Source organism: Mustela nivalis (genome assembly GCF_964662115.1).
Source record: "Mustela nivalis genome assembly, chromosome: 9".
Taxonomy (NCBI): domain Eukaryota; kingdom Metazoa; phylum Chordata; class Mammalia; order Carnivora; family Mustelidae; genus Mustela; species Mustela nivalis.
The window spans coordinates 62403717-62421267 of record NC_139028.1 but is presented as its reverse complement, the minus strand read 5'-3'; the positions used below and the strand labels follow the sequence as shown (position 1 = coordinate 62421267).

General features: G+C 53.5%; 1 protein-coding gene across 2 annotated transcripts in view; it reads right to left on the bottom strand.

Annotated features, from left to right (window-relative positions):
* Window positions 1–1102: 1102 nt before the first annotated feature.
* CHRDL2 (chordin like 2) overlaps window positions 1103–17551 on the bottom strand; it is a 30234-nt gene continuing 13785 nt past the window's right edge. For both annotated transcript variants that reach the window (XM_082749680.1, XM_082749681.1), the window contains exons 3-11: window positions 14923–15016; window positions 12831–12973; window positions 10822–10915; window positions 9812–9867; window positions 7725–7893; window positions 6657–6851; window positions 6141–6314; window positions 1923–2015; window positions 1103–1265 (exon numbers count right to left, since the gene is read on the bottom strand). In XM_082749680.1, coding sequence (XP_082605806.1) covers window positions 1186–1265; window positions 1923–2015; window positions 6141–6314; window positions 6657–6851; window positions 7725–7893; window positions 9812–9867; window positions 10822–10915; window positions 12831–12973; window positions 14923–15016 — 1098 coding nt within the window. In that variant the 3' untranslated portion in view covers window positions 1103–1185. The remainder of the gene's footprint in view (window positions 1266–1922; window positions 2016–6140; window positions 6315–6656; window positions 6852–7724; window positions 7894–9811; window positions 9868–10821; window positions 10916–12830; window positions 12974–14922; window positions 15017–17551) is intronic.

Below are 17551 nucleotides of genomic sequence, written 5' to 3'. Positions count from 1 at the left end.
CTCATCCCTGCTCAGGGAGGGTGGCACTGGTAGGCAGCTTCACAGACTTCCCAGACCTCAGACACCCAGGTACAAGAGACCAAGGCTCAGGGGACAGTCATCAGAGCCCTTAAGTGGCTGGAGGTGGCAGAACTAGAGCCCTTAGGCCATCTTACACCACCTTTCCACAGCTTCCGCTCCAGCTTGGGGAGGAGGGCAGTGCTGCACTGGAGGGGAACCATTGGTCTGGGAGGTGGTGGGCCTGAGTTCTAGCCCGGGCCTCCCTCACTGTCACTGTGAGGCTTTGGGGAAGACAGTGGCCCATCCTGATCTTCTGTTTCATCTTCTCTAAAGTTTGGGTAATTCCTACACTATTCATCTTACATGGAATCGTGAGCATTAAAACATCTTTGAAATTGCACGTAATTGTACATGTAGGGCAGGACAAATTATTAATGTTGTCTTTAATTGTAACTGTTAGGCTCTCTTCCCAGATTGTGGTGCTGGGGTTGGCAATGTGACTGCCAAGTCTTGGAAATCCTCAGAGGTGAGACTCTTTGGGCTTGTGCCATGGGTCACGGGTCTGGGCAGACCAGGGGGAGGAGTGCTAGCCTGGAACAGGAGACCTGCCCCCAGCTCAGCCTCCGCTCCTGCCCTGCCCCCCAGCTCCCAGCAAATTACCGCTCCTCACAAAATTCATTGTCCTTATTGTAGAGCTTGCCTGACATTTGTAAGGATCCCTGGAAGATTTGCTGGGGGAAGTGCCTTGAGGCTCTCTTTACCCCTCCACTGGCTAACTGGAGTCAGTCCCTTTCCTAGGCTCAGTGCCAGTGAGCTCCAGGAGGTGGGGGGCGCATAAAAGCAAGAGGAGCCATAGCAGTGGGGCGGGGCAGGGACAAAAGCAGTGCAGTGCAGGGGAGAGGCCCCCGAGGCAGACAAGGAGCTGGGCAGGGAGGCTGGGAGAACTAGCCCTGACTCTGGTAACAATTACTCTCAAGAACAGGGGCCAGTCTCTACCTCTGCTGCACCTCAGTCTCTAGCCCTGTAAAATGGGCATAACCAGGCCTGCCTTGCAGTCCCTGTGGGAACACGCGGAGACTGGACAGGAACTCAGCAGACAGGGTTGAGGGGTAATGCAACTTATCATTTATTAATATATAACAACAAAAATTATAAAGCTCATATCTGCAACTGTTTAGGTCTTTGTTATAAGGTCTTGGTTGCTTTGTCTGGACTGGCTGTGACCTTCAGCTCCGGGGTCTGGGCTAGGAAAACATTCCAGTGACCTGCATAGAGGAAAGCAAAAGAGGGGTGTGGGGTGTGCGTGTGTGCATGCGTGTGCACAGTGAGGCAGTGACTGGGGTAGGAAAAACTTAAGAAAGATGGTGAGAGCCTGGGTTTGGAGTCCACAGGAGGTAGGAGATGGGTATTTCCATCATACCCCCATCCCAGTCACTTCTTGGCACATGACCCCACCTTCAACCAACCAGCATTTGGGCCTAGGCTGGTTTCCTAACACCTGTTGATGACACTCCCATCTGTGACTTCCTTCCCCATCTGAAACCCCACCTGGGTCCATCTTCCTCAAATAAGGGGCATCCGAAGGAAAGTGGTTAGGAGGGTTTCAGTAGGAAATGTTCCAATAGAGAGGGGGTAGGCAGCATGAGGGTTTGGGGGCTCAGGCTTCCCTCCTCCACAGCCCTGTCTCCCCCACTCCCAGGACCAAATCCAGATGGTTCTGCTTCACCTTCCCACTCCCAAGTGCCCTAAATTGAGAAATCTCTGGCCCAGACGCCCACTGGATTCCTGTGCCGGGAACTGACGTCTGTGGCCGACAGCCACCCTGCCCCCCTCCCAGCACCAGCAGCCGGGAGCTCCCCGAGAGGGCCTGGCCTCTGGCCCGGCTTTCTTCCCAGGCCCCAGTCCTCAGCCTAATGTCCCACCTTCATGGGTGCCAGTGAGGAGCCGGAAGTTCTGTGCCTCTTTCTGGAAGTCTTGCTTCCTGACTTTCTTGATCTGAATCAAGTGGAAGATTCCTGAAGGCAGAGGCAAGGGCATGAGCAGGAAAGGTGGGGCCATGCAGTCAACGGAACAGGATAACTTAGAGATGCGACCTAGTCACCCCTCCCCTCCCCTGTTCCAACCAGACACCAAACCCTGTGGACTAAATTTCCTCAGTATTTTGAACCTACCCTCCCATCTCCACTGCCACTTTCTCCATTCTTGCCTGGTCACATCTTGCCAGGGTCACTACACTAGACTTCTGACCCCTCTTATGCCCCCTGCAGTCTGTGATCCTAACTGCAGTCATTTGAAACCATACATGACCTGTCACTCTCTTTCCCTGATCTCTCATCCCCTCTCTGCTGACCCTCTCACACTACTCACCTGTCCACAGTGTGGGGGTGGGGGAGGAAGCCCATATGGACTGGTTGTGCTTTTTTTCTGGTTATAGAGTATATGATAAAAATCGGTAGGTGTGCTTATCAGACTCCCAAGGAACGTCAAGTGTCAGAGTGGTAGGACCCGTTTCAGAACGAGGCTCTTCTCCCAGCCCCTAGTGGCTTTCCTGTGCTCCAGCCCTAACGGATTACTTAAAGTACCCTGAGGTCCCCAGCCTTTACATAGGCCACCCCCGCTGCTCCAACTCCTTTTCCCGTTGACTTCTGTTTCTCCTGCTGCCACCAGATGAACTCCTATGCATCCTCTAAGCTTTGGCTGGGAAGTCTTCCTTGATCTCCCCTCCATGGGGCACCCACAGTTCTTAGCTTCTGTTGGTGATTAGACCTATTTCCAGTGTGCTCTCATCGTGTCTGTCCTTGCCTCTTCTGGTTACTCCTGCAGGGTTTTCCTCTCTGGCTCCCCTGAGCCTGACCCACATTAGTCATATGGGACAAGTGAGTGAATGAACAAATGAGTGAATGATCCCTCAATGAATGGATGGGTAAGGAAACATAGGAGTACCCTGTCTAGCCCGGGCCCTAAAGGGAACGAGGCATTAGCTGGATCTCCTGATGTTTGTGTCCCATGGGAAGCTGACCACAGGCACCACACCTGGCCCTGAGGTCCCGAGCACATGGGCTATGAAGTTGCACCAGCTGTGACTGCCAGGGTCTGTGGCCAGAAAGAACAGATGTGACAGCAAGGCCTCTGCTAGGCCAGCACAGCTCTCAAGAAAACTAAGAACTGGCCTTGCTTATGGAAATCTGAGTAGGATGCCACTGAGGAGAACGTTCAGCACTAAGGTCCAGGAGGCTGGGAATGTCTAGTGTCATTCTCAGGACCCCTAGTTCAGATGCCAAGGACCAGGCTATGGGAGAGACTTGCTCCGGAGGCCCAGGCTACATCACAAGCCCGAGATGGCAATAGGTCCTTCTGCCCAGGCCTGCTGCTGCACACACCCCGGAACACAGATTGGAGAGGAGGTGATTGGGATGAGGGGAAGTCTTCACACTGTAGCCTATAAAGCATGAGCGTAAGAACTGAGCTCTTGGATCTGGAATCGAGAGCTGGCCTGAGGAGCATGGCCATGCCATTGGAGGGTGGGCCAGGTCTGAGGGCAGCTGGACTCTGAACGCCCAGGGCAGAGATGGTACCGGCAGGCGAGGCTCAGCTCAATGTGAAGACAAACCCTTTATAGGTGGGGACAGGGGCTGGAGACCATCCGGGAGGCCGTAGGGGGCTTCCTTCCTAGACAGGGGTTGGAATCAGGATCCCTGAGGTCCCTCTACTCTGAAACTCCAGAATCAAAAGGCTCTTCACAATAAGCCAGTTTCTGGGGCCTGAGGCTGGCCCCACGGTGGCCTGGCCTCCCTAAGTCTGGGTGTCGACATCTCCAGGCCAGTTCACCTCTGGGTGAAGAAACAGGGTTTCCCACTGACGGGCCTCAGGAGTGTTTGCTTTGACCCCCACAGTGTGGGGTAGAGAGGTGACTGGTGAGGCACTTAGGCCCCCAGGAGATGGGGGTTGGGCGTGTTTGCCAGTGACAGGAGGGTAGAGCCTGGCACGGTGAAGCTCAGGAGTTCCTGCCCCCTACTCCTTTTCTGCTGGGTCTGGTGGTAGTGAGATTGGCCTTGAGCTACAACGCTCTAGTCTGCACCATCCTGGGCACATCTTGACCTTCCTTAGGAACCTCTCTGAAAGCATTAGGTCACCTCTGTGGAGAGTCAGACCTGGGTTTGAATCTTTGCTTGACCGCTTAAACTGTGTGACTTTGAGCAAGTGGTTTTACCTTTCAGACTCAGTTTTATCTGCAGGGTGGTACATTCATACATATCCCTCAGGTTTCTTAGATGGATGAAAATGAAACACATTAGCAAAGGGCCTACTACACCCTACTACACTGCAGGGGAGAGCAGAGCGCATGGAACCCGAGGCTCTGGGGCCTGAGGCTCTCGCTGCCACCCTTGCCTGCATTGTGCTCCTCTTGCCTTCCTAATGCCTCCTTCTCCACGAAGCCTTCCAGCCTGACCAGCCCAGCTCCCGGGGAGTTCCTGCTGCATCCAAATCACTAAGTCCTGGGTTCCTACGGACAGAGACTGGGGTCTGTTGCTCTTTGTGGTCCCAGTACCTTGTGGGGTTGGGGGAAGGTCTGAAGTAAACCTGCACCTATCCAGGGATTGAGGGGACCTCAAGGCACAAAACAATGATAAGTGTTCCTGAATCTAACTCCTCGGCTGTGGAAAAGCCCCCACCAGCTGCTGCTTGCACACCCCTGTGAATTGAGCTTGCTCCCTCCCTTCTTTGACAGAAAGGGTCTAAGTATGAGAAAGTGCTTCCCCTCATCGGTAGAAATATGCTTCTTTGTAATTCTGAGTAGGTGGGATGAAGGTACTAATGTTGTTAGCACCTACTATTGGTCAGGGCTGTACCCATGTTATTTCATTTAATCCTCCAAAAACCCTCCTTCCCAATTAACAGAAGAAAAATTGAGGCCCAGGGAGGTCAAGTGATTACCCAAGGCCACACAGCTAAGAAAGAGCAGAGCCGGGATTCAAACTCAAGACTGTCTGATTCTCAAAGCCCCTGCTTGTTGTTCTGACCCTTGCAGTCACTCAGAACCCAACTGCTCCCCCTGCCTGGGTCAGTCCTTCAGAGCCTGGAAGCCAATGGTCCTGTCCCCCTGAGTCTTCTCTTCTCCAGGCTGAACGGCTCCTCTTTCTTCGTCCATTCCTCCTAGGACAGGAGGCAGAGTAGAGCAGGGAAAGAGCCGCATCTGACGCCACAAGACACGGGCTCTAGCTCCCGTCCTCCACTTACTGGCTGTGTGGCCTTGGGCCAGGTACTTCACCTCTCTGAGCCTCAGTTTCCTCATCTGTAAAATGGGGATAATAATACCTAACTCTCAGGATCGTTGAGGATCAAATGAGATCATGAATGTGAAGCACTTTGTAAACTCTGAAGTGTTCCACACATCGGTTATCCTCCTGACCATCAGTATGACCATCCCCTCGCCCACCCCCACCCACTCCAGCCAGACCCAGCGGGAGAGAAAGGTGACCTTACAGCTAACTCACACTTAAAGAGTTTGATTTGTTTTACCCCACCCAGGGAATCTGTTTGGCAAGAGGAACCTAAAAGCCCAACTCTCAGCAATTTTCTTCTCAATGACAACGCCTCTTGACCTCCAGCTGCTGATCTGAGCATCCCTGCCGGTGAGTTTCTCACAGAACGAGAACTATGTTTTGACGTCAACTTATTGGAAGGCTAGAATCCCCCATACGGAAAAGGCTGAATGAGACTAGCCTTCAGGCAGGCCCTCTTGCCTTGCGGACAGTGTGAAGGCCTTTCTGCCTGAAAAGCTCTCCCCTCACTGTGTGCTAACCCTCTACCAGGAAATGTGCCTCTTTGCTCCCCCACCCCGCCATAGGCATCATCCTTTTCCTGGCTTCCTTGCAAGTGCAACAACCCCTTCCACCCAGGAGAGGGAGCACTTCAAGTCCCTGGCCTTGGCAAGTGGATGAGCTTATCAGAACTGTCAGAGAATCCCAGGCCCAATCTCTGTCTCTCTCTCTCTTGGAATTGGAGACTTAAATCTAGAAGGGTAGCCAGAGGCGGGTCTTCCTGGGCTGGAGGGCCCTTGATCCACAAAATGCTCCTAAGGTGCCTGGTAAGGGGGACAGGCCAGAGGTAAGCCCAGCTGGGAGGGGGCCAATGCTCACCTTTTACCAGCTTCCAGAGGTAGATCTCCACCTGCTCAGAGGCCTCATGCTCAAGGGCAAAGCGATATAGGTTGTCTGGACTTGGAGCTATTGATGTGTGGACGAGGACATGGCCTGGCACCTTCGGACACCTGGTGGCACTGATGTCACTGGGGCCAGGGTCTGCCTTGTCCTCTGGGGAAGACAAGGAGATCATGAACACTCTGCCCCCTCCCCACCCCTGCCTGGTGAGTCCAGGAAGCCAGGCCACTGGTCTCATTTCCCCTTCAGGTCTTTAAAGTCCCTGGGAAAGTTCTGGTATCTCTGGCACCAGATTGACTGATTCTGTGTATACGTGCTAGAGTCTCTGAATTGGTTCTCTAAGGCCAGTATTTTGTGAGCCAGGCATTTTCCACTCCTGTATGTCTAAAGCCCCTGCAGCCTGACCCCCCGTGTTGGAGATATTCCAAGTACCTGTGCCCCGGGGAGAGGGACTCTGCGCCCACTGCCTTCCCTGTCCCCAGCATCTCTTTGTACCTGGGCAAATCTTGCAACACTTCCCGGCCACTTTCTCAGGGCGATGGCAGGGGTACTCCGTGGGACAGGTCACCCGTTGGCAGTCCTGGCGGCCATCCTGACAGGTGCACAAGATGCAGGGCAGGGGTCCAAAGGAGCGGAAAGCTGGGTGCCACACCTCCCCATGGGAGTATGTCTTCCCACTGTGCACACAGGCTGGGCCAAGGAGGGTGGGAAGGGAGGAGGGTCAGTGCCACGGACCTGGGCCAGAGTCCCAGGAATGGATGGGGCCAGGAACTTGGGGAGCCCCTGCTCTACCGGACTGTCCCAGCCACACTGCTGGAGGCCGGGTATAAAACTGGTCCCCAGTCCCTGCCTTCTCCCCTGTTGCAGCACTCAGGGCTGACCCCAGCCCAGTATGGGCCCAGTGTGTTCTTGCTGAAGAAGGAGAGTTCTCCCCCTGCCCTTCCCAGGCACCTCTGGCAGGGGGAGTTCTTAGACCCAGTTCTGTCACTACCTGGCAGTGTGAGCTCAGGCAGGTCCCTTTTCATTTCTTAGCCTCAGTGTCCCATGAGTCCGGGGCTGTGACAGGTAGCTCCACAGCTGTGCCCGCTGCCCCAGTGGGAGCCCTGCACCGAGCCTGCTTTCCTCCCCTTCTGCTGCTCCTTCTCTACACCATTCTGCCCATCTGCCTGCAGCTTCCCTCCGCTCCCTATGTCTTTCTCTCACAGCTTCCTTCTACTATATTTATTTCCATGTCTGAAGCCCCTCCAGGACAAGGACCACTTTTCATTTCTCTCTTCTATGCCCTCGATTCCCAGCAAAGACATGGCAGAGGCTCAGAAAATACTGTTGTGCTGCCCCCATGGTCTTGGTTCTAGGGATGGTTCTGTGTCTCACTCAGTACTCTGAACCTCAGTGCCCTTTCAGGACACTCCAGTTTTGATATTTTAGGAATCTACAAGCTCCTCGCCAAGTTGAGATCAGGGAAGCACTGAGCTAGGGTCGGGGGGTTGCAGGGATGGAAGGCAGGAACAGTCGGGGCCTCCTTTTCCCACCTTAGGGATCAGAGGAAGTTCCCATCCCCACCTTTCTTATGTTTCTCCTTCAGGACAATCTTGACTGTCGTGCTGCCTGCCCCCTTCGGTCGGAAGTGGCGAGAGATGAAGCCCAGAGGAGAGCTGAGACCAGTGGGGGCTGGGGTGCCCAGGCCTCTCTTTCTCCCACTGTCCCCTGAACACGGATCCTGGGAATGTCTCTGCAAATGGCAGGAGGGATAAGGATCACTGCCGGGCCCGTGCCCGCAGAGGAGCAGCAAGACAGGCTGTGGTGAGGCCTACTACAGTGGACACCACCATCACTTCCTAGTAAAGAAAGGCACACACTAGGGATGAAAAGATCTGGATGTGGCCCAAGATGTTCTCAGACGGTGAATCTTTGAAAACTCTCAGAGGACGGTGCTTTGGAAATCCAGCCTCCACCAAGCCCTTCTCAGGCCTATCAGAGCCAGGGCCTTGGGGCTGGAGTGAACACGTGTGCTGAGGTCTTGATCTGGGAGACACCTCGATCAGGGACCTGGAAGCTTCATATTTAAGAAATGGAAGGTGAGGCTGTGGTGAGTCAAGAGTCGGGGAATTCTTTGAGGAGATTTTGTTGATTGGGGAAAGGATGGACCTCTGAAGATCTCACCAGGCCCCAGAATCCCACAGGGTGGAAGACTTAAAGCAGGCCCCACCTGGAGACCCTTGGTCCCCAGAGCCTGATTTCTTGAGCCCCTGGAACCTAAGATCCTGAGACCCTGCCCCTCCAGACCAGGTCTTGGGCAGACTGGCAGTGATAGCAAAGGGTCTGTGGTGAGGGCCGTGTAATGAGGCAGGAGCAGCACAGCTCATGGTTAGAGGACTGGGCAGCTCCAGGCCAAGGCAGAGGACCAAGTGGGCTTACTACCCCCCCTCACTGATACCGAGTCATTCATATTCCTCCTTCTACAGCCCCTTTCTGCCCACATGATCTCTGAGTCAGAGACTGGCCAGACAGCCTACAGGAGTTCCCAGGAAACTGTCTCAGGCCCCAGAACAGGCACAGGTACATAGGAGGCTCCCAGGAAATGCTTGTCAAGTGGAATAGTGGCAAGACAGAATCGAGGAGCCCAGCCCTCTAATGGGACTTGCTCAACGTCATGTAGTAAGTAGCTAATCAGGGCCTGGAACCAAGCCTAGGTAGGCTTCTCTTAGCATGCTGCCTCCTAGGGAGAGGATGGAATGGCAGAGGTAAAGGGGGAGCTCGTTAGTTCAGACCCCTGGGGAGTCCCCGAGCATGGAAGGCCAGCCTCCAGTCCCCCAGGGTCCAGGTGACCCAGGCTGAGAGAGGAGGTGGAGTTGTTCCCCTTGTAGACACAGCGCAGAGGGCGGCTGGGGACTTCAGTCAGTGGAGAAGCCCATCCTCCTACCCCTTTCCTCTCTGACCAGAGAAAGCGGGCCAGTTTAGCTCATCTTAACTCCAGACAGAGATGGAGAGGGGCCAAGACAGAAGGGAGGACAGAGAGGTAGCCACCAAACAAAGAACCAGTACCTCAGGGGCTGGGTGAGGAAGGCTGGAGAGGCCATTTCCTTGGGGGAATGTGCTGCCTAGAGGCAGCCTGAACTAAGGACAGACACAAGGTTATCTAGCCTCCGAAAGAACAGTGACACAGTGTTTCTCAGGAGGGAAATCGGGCAGTTTGGGGCCTGCTCTTGTACGGCATGGTACTTTCTCCCAGGCCCCTCCCATGTACTTTCTCCCAGCAGCCATGATGGGAGACTGGGGAGAGGGGCTGGAACATGGTGGACCTCATGTTGCTGACCTAGGGGACAAATGAAAAATGAGGACAGTAGGGCGCCTGGGTGGCTCAGTGGGTTAAGCCACTGCCTTCGGCTCAGGTCATGATCTCGGGATCCTGGGATCGAGTCCCGCATTGGGCTCTCTGCTCAGCAGGGAGCCTGCTTCCTCCTCTCTCTCTCTGCTTGCCTCTCTGCCTACTTGTGATCTCTCTCTCTGTCAAATAAATAAATAAAATCTTAAAAAAAAAAAAAAAAAGTAAAATGAGGACAGTAATGGTACCACCTGCCCCAGAGTCCTGGGCTTTAGGCCGTGGCTACCAGCTGCCCTCACCCCCTCTCCCCACCTTGTGCACTCACCACCCCAGGCTGCGACTGCGTAGTGTCCTCTTCAGCTGATCTCTCACCTGACCCATCTGGAAACCCAAAGGGAAGTTGGGTCAGCCTCTACCTTCTCAGCCTTGCAGACCAGAGCCCTGCAGGCCTTCAGCCCCCCAGGCCTCACGCCACTTCTGCAGTCCCTGCACACCAGCAGGTCCCTCTGTTCCTCTGGGGCCTCATTCCCACTTCCCATTACAACCTCTCCTCACCCTCGGGTTGACCCATTCCCCACAACTGGGTTACTGCCTCAGTTTCCCCACACTGACCTCCTGGTCACCATTAGGACTGAACTTGTTGGCTGGGCCGGCGCTTCTTATTCAGTGTCCATCGTGGATGGCCCACAGGCCCAGCATCACAGCTTTGTGCAGCCCCCTGGGAAGCCACCCTATCCAGCCATGCTTGAAGTCACCAGGCCTTGGTATACTATCCACTCTCAGGCACTGGCCTCCAGCCCCTCTGTCCTTTCAGTTGGAACACCCTAGGACTTTATCTTCCACTCTGTGGGGTCTCAACACACAGGGCCCTGAGAGGGATTCTCTCTATCCAGCCCCAGCCTCACATACAGTCTGGTATTCTTGGTTCAAAGACCAAGAACACTGGAATCAGACAGTCCATTAGGAATCACCGAGGTCAGCCTCTCAGTGCATATGTGACACTGCTGAGGCCCAAAGAGGGGAAAGAATTGGCAGGAATTAGCTGGAGGAACCAGGACTAAACTGGAGTCACCTAATTCCTGGTCCAGTGCCCTTCCACAATGCCAACATCTGGAGAAGCGTTCTACTATGAAGCCCTCCCTTCCCCCAGTGCTGCCTCCTCCAGGAAGATTTCCTGAACTACCTCAACCCACAGGGTACAGTGTGACCATCTGTGCACTTGTTTCTGCGCAAGCCATTTGCCCTTCACTAGCTGAGGTTCCTCCGCCTCTGACAGTCCATGGCTAGGGCCCTGGGGTGGGCTGGGTGGACACTCAGATCTAGGGACAGACTCACCTTTGCAGGCCTGGCAACAGGAGGCGGGCAGTGGTAGAGGTGCAGGGCAGCCTGGTTCTGGGCAGGTCATGAGACCGCAGTAGATCTGGCCTTCCTGACAGAGCAAAGGGGAGATGAGCTCCAATGAGGAATAGCCTCAGGGTTAGGAGAGACCCTACCCTGGGGGCAAATGGCCTTGAGGTGTCCTTTGAAGTGGGTGAAGAAAGGAGCAGCAGAGCCTCCTGGGCAAGGCCCAGCCAGCTCAGAGGAGGGTCCCCTGTACCCTCCCCAGATGGTCCCCGGCCCTGAGGTAACATTCATCCTTAAGCTTCTAAAGGGTTTTCAGATCCTGTCTCTCCCACAGCTCTTACAGCAACCTGGTGAGGTGGGATTCTTCCATCCTACAGATAAGGAGGGCCCGAAGAGGGGCCCGAACTGCCTGAAACCAGAAATCAGAGACGCAGCCCAGAGGAGCCGACTGGAGCCCAGCCTGTTGACTTTCTGCTGAAGTCAACACCCTCCTCCTCCGACCTGGGACAGGGGATCCAGAGAGAGGAGGGAGATCCATGGGACACCCGTCGAGCTGATCTTGCTCTTACTGAAAACCCTAGGTTCCCAGCTTCAGGACCCAGCCTGGAGAGGCAACACTGCTGAGTGAGGAAAAGGCCTTCTGGGAATCCTTTGGTGAGTCACTTCTCTTCTCTGGGCCTCACTTTCCTGCTCAATGGAACGGGAGCCCTCCCATCTGGTTTGTAAAGAGCAGCTGGGAGGGTAGTTGTGAAAACCCTTTTCAAACCGGAAGGCATGATGTCCCTGGCAGGAAGTGATATCACCTCGAGTCCTTTCCCTATGCCTTTTGCAGTGAGGCTCAGAAGTAGGCCAGGAGTCAAGCCAGTTCCATTTAAACAAGGAAGAGAAGAAAGAAGGGGGAGACCCCAGTGTCCAAGGAGAAGGGACAAGGAATCCTAAGAATGTTCTCACTACCCCACCGCCATGCCATCATTCTGTCTCCTCCCACAGACTCCTCCTCATCCAGGCCCTTGTCCTTTACAGGAAGCAGCACAATACAGGGAAGAAGGGAACGTGAATTTTGGAGTCTTGCGGCCCACCTCTGAACTCTGGCTCTGCCACTTAACTGTGTGACCTTAGGCAAGTTACTTAACTGATCTGTACCTCAGTTTCCACATCTGAAAAATAAGAAAGGTGATTGCCTGCTCCTAGGGCCTTGGGGTGCTGTATGGAAGTACAAGGCATCTCCACGAACCAGCAGGTACGATATATTAGACTGCTGGAAGAGGCTCAAGCCCTATAAAAAATAATTGCTCTCTACGTTGATTTGTAAGTGGCCACTTTTTAGTATTTGGAAGTTGTTTGCTCTGCTGCATAGATACCTGAAGATTCAGAATCTCAGACGAATAGGATGGCTGAAAGCCACCTGTCAGCCTAAAGCAGGGCCACACTTGAGCCCACCAAGGAAGAGGGTGGAGAATTTCCAGATCAGGCCCTGCTTGGTTTCAGTCTCTGTCCCCTGGGAACACTGCAGGGTCCGTTCTTCCTGTGCCTAGGCCCAACTCTGACCACAGAAGGAGGAGCTTAAGCGAGTTCAGATTAAATCCATTTGCAACGAGCAGTCTGAACCTGTCTCTATACCCTAACACTGATCATTCACTCATTCACTTATTCATTCAGCAGTCATTATAGACATCTGTGTGCCAGGCCCTGAGCCGGTAGCAGCAGAAGATACAAAAATGAACCGGGCATGGTCCCTCCATTCGAGGAGTGCAGAGTCTAGCAGGGAACACAGAGATGGGCAAATGTGAGTATACAAGGTAAGTGTGCGGTATCAGGCAGCTCATGGGGATGCAGAAAGCCAGAGACGGGCAGGACATTCTGAAGCCCAGATGTTCCCTTCCCCCGGAGCCCATCTACTCTCACTTGGCTTTGACCAGGAGGAACGCTATTGTCCCCATACCGTGTCTTTCAGGCCTCTCTGTGCCGGCCTATGCTTAAGAGAACGCAGAAGGACTTACGGTACAGCTGCAGAGGACACACTGGTTGGGCAGGCGGGACGGGAGCAGCTCGTGGGCACTGAAGATCTCTCCGTGTTGGTACAGGGTCCCATTGTGCTGGCAGGACTTTGGGGGGGCCCGGAGCCCAGATGGGGTGTGAGGTTCTGCAGTTAGGAGAGGGGAGAAGAAAATGAAGTTTCACATTGCTCCAAACGCTTTGTCAAAATTCACCGGGCCACTTCCCTGAAGATTTAGCATCTTATTCTGTCTTGGCACTTCAACCAAGTTCTGGCCTCAGCCTTCCCAGCCAGTCTTCATATTAACCAATCTAGAGGTCTCGCTGATACCTACATCTGACCATGTCACTCCCTCTCATGGGTCCCCATCATGGCCTTTCAGCCCCTCAGTGTCTGAGCTGGCCCTGACAAGAGCAAGAAGGCAAAGCCAGAAGCCTCAGCTCCACCGAGCCCAACTTGGTGGGGACCTTTGTTGTTAGTTCATTGCCTTTTCAGGGAGCATATCCAGGAATCCCCTGTAGTTCCAGGCACTGTTCTAGGTGGTGGAGATACAGCAGTGAGCAAAATAAGGTCCCATGCTGAGTTAGAGCCTAGTGGATTCAGCTGGAATGATCTGGACTGGCCCTGTGCTTGGTGTAAGCTCCATCATTCACTGGCTGCCACAGCCCCACTCCTCAGCACCTGCCATTTAGCCTGTACTCATCCTGCCAGGTTGTGGGGTTTAAGTTTCCAGTCTTGAGAGAACCCACTCATTCTCTCGAGACACCTTTACTAAGTGCCTTCTGTGTACCAGACACAAGGCTAGGCATTGGGAATGGAGTGCAGAGTAAGACCCAGGCCCTCCCACCCAGAAACTCACAATGTAATTGGGTAGAGAGACGCTCTACAGGCAGTGACACTGGTATGGTAAGGGCTAGGGCAGATGGAAGCATCAGTTGTCAGCACAGACAAGGAGCTCTTAACTCAGGAGCTGGGAGCAGGGGCTGGGGGCTGGTCAGGGAAGGCTTCCTGAAGGAGCCGATGGCTGAGCTGAGTCCTGAAGAAGCATTGAGCCAGGCAGGCGAAGGGACAGGGTAGGGACAGGGAGAAGGAGAGAGGAGCATGGAAGAGGAAAGGGGCCAAGGCACAAAGTAAGCAAGGGGAGGTAAGGATTCCTGGAGTGAGCCTCTTCCAGAGAGGAAACATGATACCCCCCTCACCAGCCAGGATGAAGCTCAGAGCCCCTGCTCCCTGAGGGAAGCAGGACCCAAGGACATCTATGACCCAAGTCAGAGCCATGGTGAGATCCCTACTGGGCTCCCGCATGGAAAATGAGTCCCTTTACACACATAATCCACGCAGGTCCCTAGCTCACCAGGAGAGCCCTGGTTGCAGAGCCTGGAGACCATAGTCTGGAGCCATGTTTGATCACCTTCCTGATGCTTCTAAGCACTGATTTTCCTCTTGACATGGTCCCCACTGGGTGCCCCTCGTTGGCCATTTGGTTACATATACACTTGGTTATGCCAATTCCTTCTCAGACTGCCTCTCTTCTCCTCTCTTTTACCTCTGTTTCCTAGAATTCCAGTCTCAGATGCTCTTAGAATCTTAAAATCATAGACATTTAGCATGAAGACATGTAGAGTACCTGAACCTCAGCACTGCGGGGGTTGTCCGGGGACATGCGCTCCAAACTCCTTGGGTCATTCCCAGCCCCAGGGTGGAAATCCTGGCATCTCCCTACAGGGCCTGCCAGCCCCGGCTCCCTCGTGCACTGACACAGGACACGTCCACTCCCTCTAGCTCTGGTCAGCCAGAGAGGGTTGGGGCCCAAGCGTGCCATCCTTGGGCCAACCACACCCCTGTTGCCTTCAGTCACTTTCTACATTTTCTCCCTCCTCCTGCTAAGCCCAGTTACTTAGGAATGAGAAGTTTGCTGCTACCCCAGCCCTCCTTGGGGATCCAGGATGTTTCTTCCCCGGAGTACCTTTGTAGCCTCCAGACCCCTGATGGCTACAGTCTGCCCCCGCTCATTCCAGGAGCCCCCCTCAGCCAGAAGCCCACACTGGGATAGAGATAAGGGTCAGTGAGCAAGGGGGAGGAAGGAGGCTACTTACCCACACACCGGGGACAGCACTGCTGTGGCTCGGTCACAGGCTGGGGACAGTGGACAGGTGGGCAGTGGAGGCGGTAACAGCTCACATGGGCACTCTGAAGGGGACACAGGGGGGTGGTCCTGATTCCAAAGAACCGTGGCCTCCCACATGAACCCATCCTCTCCCGAAACCCCATCCCAGCTGTGGAACACTATGCTCATTTTAAACCTGTGACAGGAGAAAAGCAATCAACTCGATTTGTCCAGTCCCTCCCCTTCCCCTACTCACATGCCCCACCATGGAGGGGACTTCAGTGTGCATGGATTTGCACAGAATCTGTGTCCCCTTCCTGGTGTTTGAGAAGTATGAGTAAAAGGCTGGAGTTAGTTTGACTTTGATCTTGACTGTTGTTGTTTTAGCTCGGGGACTTCATTCTCTTCCCTCTGGCCTGAGCTTCATGGTTAAGAGAGGGCAGGTGACAGGGATGGGGACATGACTAGAAACCTGATGTGGAGAAGACTCAGGGCTTCGTGAATCTCTGAAGAATCTCCCTGAATCTCTGGGAAGTTTGGGTAACTTTATGCGAAGCTTCAGAGCTGGCACCAGCGAAGGAGGGGCCCAAAGTTATTATGATTTTTCACATACAACAAACAGAAGAGACTGGGGCAGAGAAACAGAGAGCTAGAGAGAGAGAGGGATGAGCAGAAAGAGAAGAGCTGAAGAGAGAGAGGCTACTGCCCCTGATAGCCAGGTCTGTCAGCCCAACCACCTGACTCTCCCCTTTGTGTTGCAATGAATCATTTTCATCAGTCTTGTCTATTCAACTGCGGATTCCCAAGAACAAGGGTCAGTCCTGGTCTGTTCATCTCTGAATCGTCAGCTCAGGGCCTTGTTCCAAACCAGTGCCTGTTACAGTCTGGATGAAGGAGGGAGTAAATAAATGAGAGCCAGGAGAGGAGTGGTAGAGGGCCTCTTTGTTAGATGGAGGGCACCAGCTTTGTCCAACTGTGAAGTTGACAGGTTTGCTTCCAGGCCCCCTGCCCACCGAGTTTCCCCCCAGCACCTCTTGCCCCATGGAAAACCCTGGACCAGTCGCCAGGCCCTCTGGAGTCACTGCTACTCAAGATGGCCAGATCGCAAGGACTCATCAGCACTAAGGGGCATCTCAGAGTTTGTAGAATTAGTCTGAGCCCCAAAAGGGGCCTTCTAGAGTCTGAGCCCCTCAATTGAGTAACTAGAGTGGAATTCAAGGAACTGTGTGACCTGAAGAGTTAGAATCTCTCTCTTGATTATGGTCTTAGAGGAGCCAAGGGGTAGAGACAATCAGGAATGTACAGCCGGAAATAAGGCAGAGACAGGCAAAAGGTTGAACGGGCAGGGGACCAGCCAGGAGGCCTTGCAGCTAGATCAACTCTCAGAGAAGTCATAACTACCATGTACTGAGTGGGCACTAAGTAGAGGCTTTGTCTTATATATAAATATATGACCTCTCTTTATCTTCTCAGCAATCCTCAGGGTAGGAACAGCTCTCCACACTTCCACAATGAGAGAAGAGCCTCTGCCCTAGAGGTTAAGTTGCCTAAGACCCCCACAACTGATGAGCACTCTCTCCAGGATCTGGGTCCTTTCCATGATGCTGAGCTACCTCTGATGGCTGGGTGGGGCGAGGGGTGGGGAGTGGCACTTGTTGGCTCAGTATCTACAGTGTGACTGCTGGGTGCCAGGCCCTCTTCTAAGCTCTGGGGACATAGCAATGAGACCAACACAGTTTCTGCTCTCCCAGAACTTGCATTCCTAGGAGTAGGAGACAGTCTCTAAAAAAATAAACAAGTAGGAACAAGATCATTTCAGATGTCAAATTTATGGTAATAATAAAAACAGGGTGGTGGGATTGAGTTAACAAAGTTAGACTCTTTCAATAACAGCTATCAAAGAAAGCCTCATAAGGGGTCACGTGTATGTGACGGATGGCAAGTGGAAGGGACCATTCCTGAGAAGACCTCATGGGAGAAACATCGAGGGGGAGGATCAACCAGGTAGGACTGAGGTTGAAGTGTTGGTGCAGGTGGGAGACGTGGTCTGAGAAAAGGGCAGAAGGTAGCTCCTGCAGTGCCCAAAGCAGGAAATTTAAAATTTTATTCTAGGAGCAATGAGAAGCTATTAGAGGGTTTTAAGAGTAGAAGAACGTGGTCAGTTTTATGTGCAGAAAAAAATCATCCTAGCTGCTGTGTGGAGGACAGACTTAGAGAGGGAACAGGGAGAGCCCTTGGGAGGCTGGTGTAGCAGCCCAAGGAGAGATGAAGGTGGCTTTCATTAGGGGAGCAGTGATGGTGGAGAGAAGTGGAGGGACTCAGGGTATATCTTGGAGATACCCACAGAGCCCCTTGGGTTGGAGAAATGGTGTGTGTATGAATTCCGCAGAGGGAGAAATGAATTAACGCCAGTGGATCACAGAACTTGGACTTTGTCAACTGGACCGCATGATATGTCTGGAATTTTCTGTTATGGTTTTCTTTCTGCTCTCTGGCTATATTTCATAAAGTTCTTTTTGTAAAGGCTGATTGGCCTCATATGTGCTAAGGAGAACCAAGGGGAGGCAGTTGTGGGGGGGTTGTGTCCACGCTGGAACCAGTGTTCTGCCTCGGGCCAA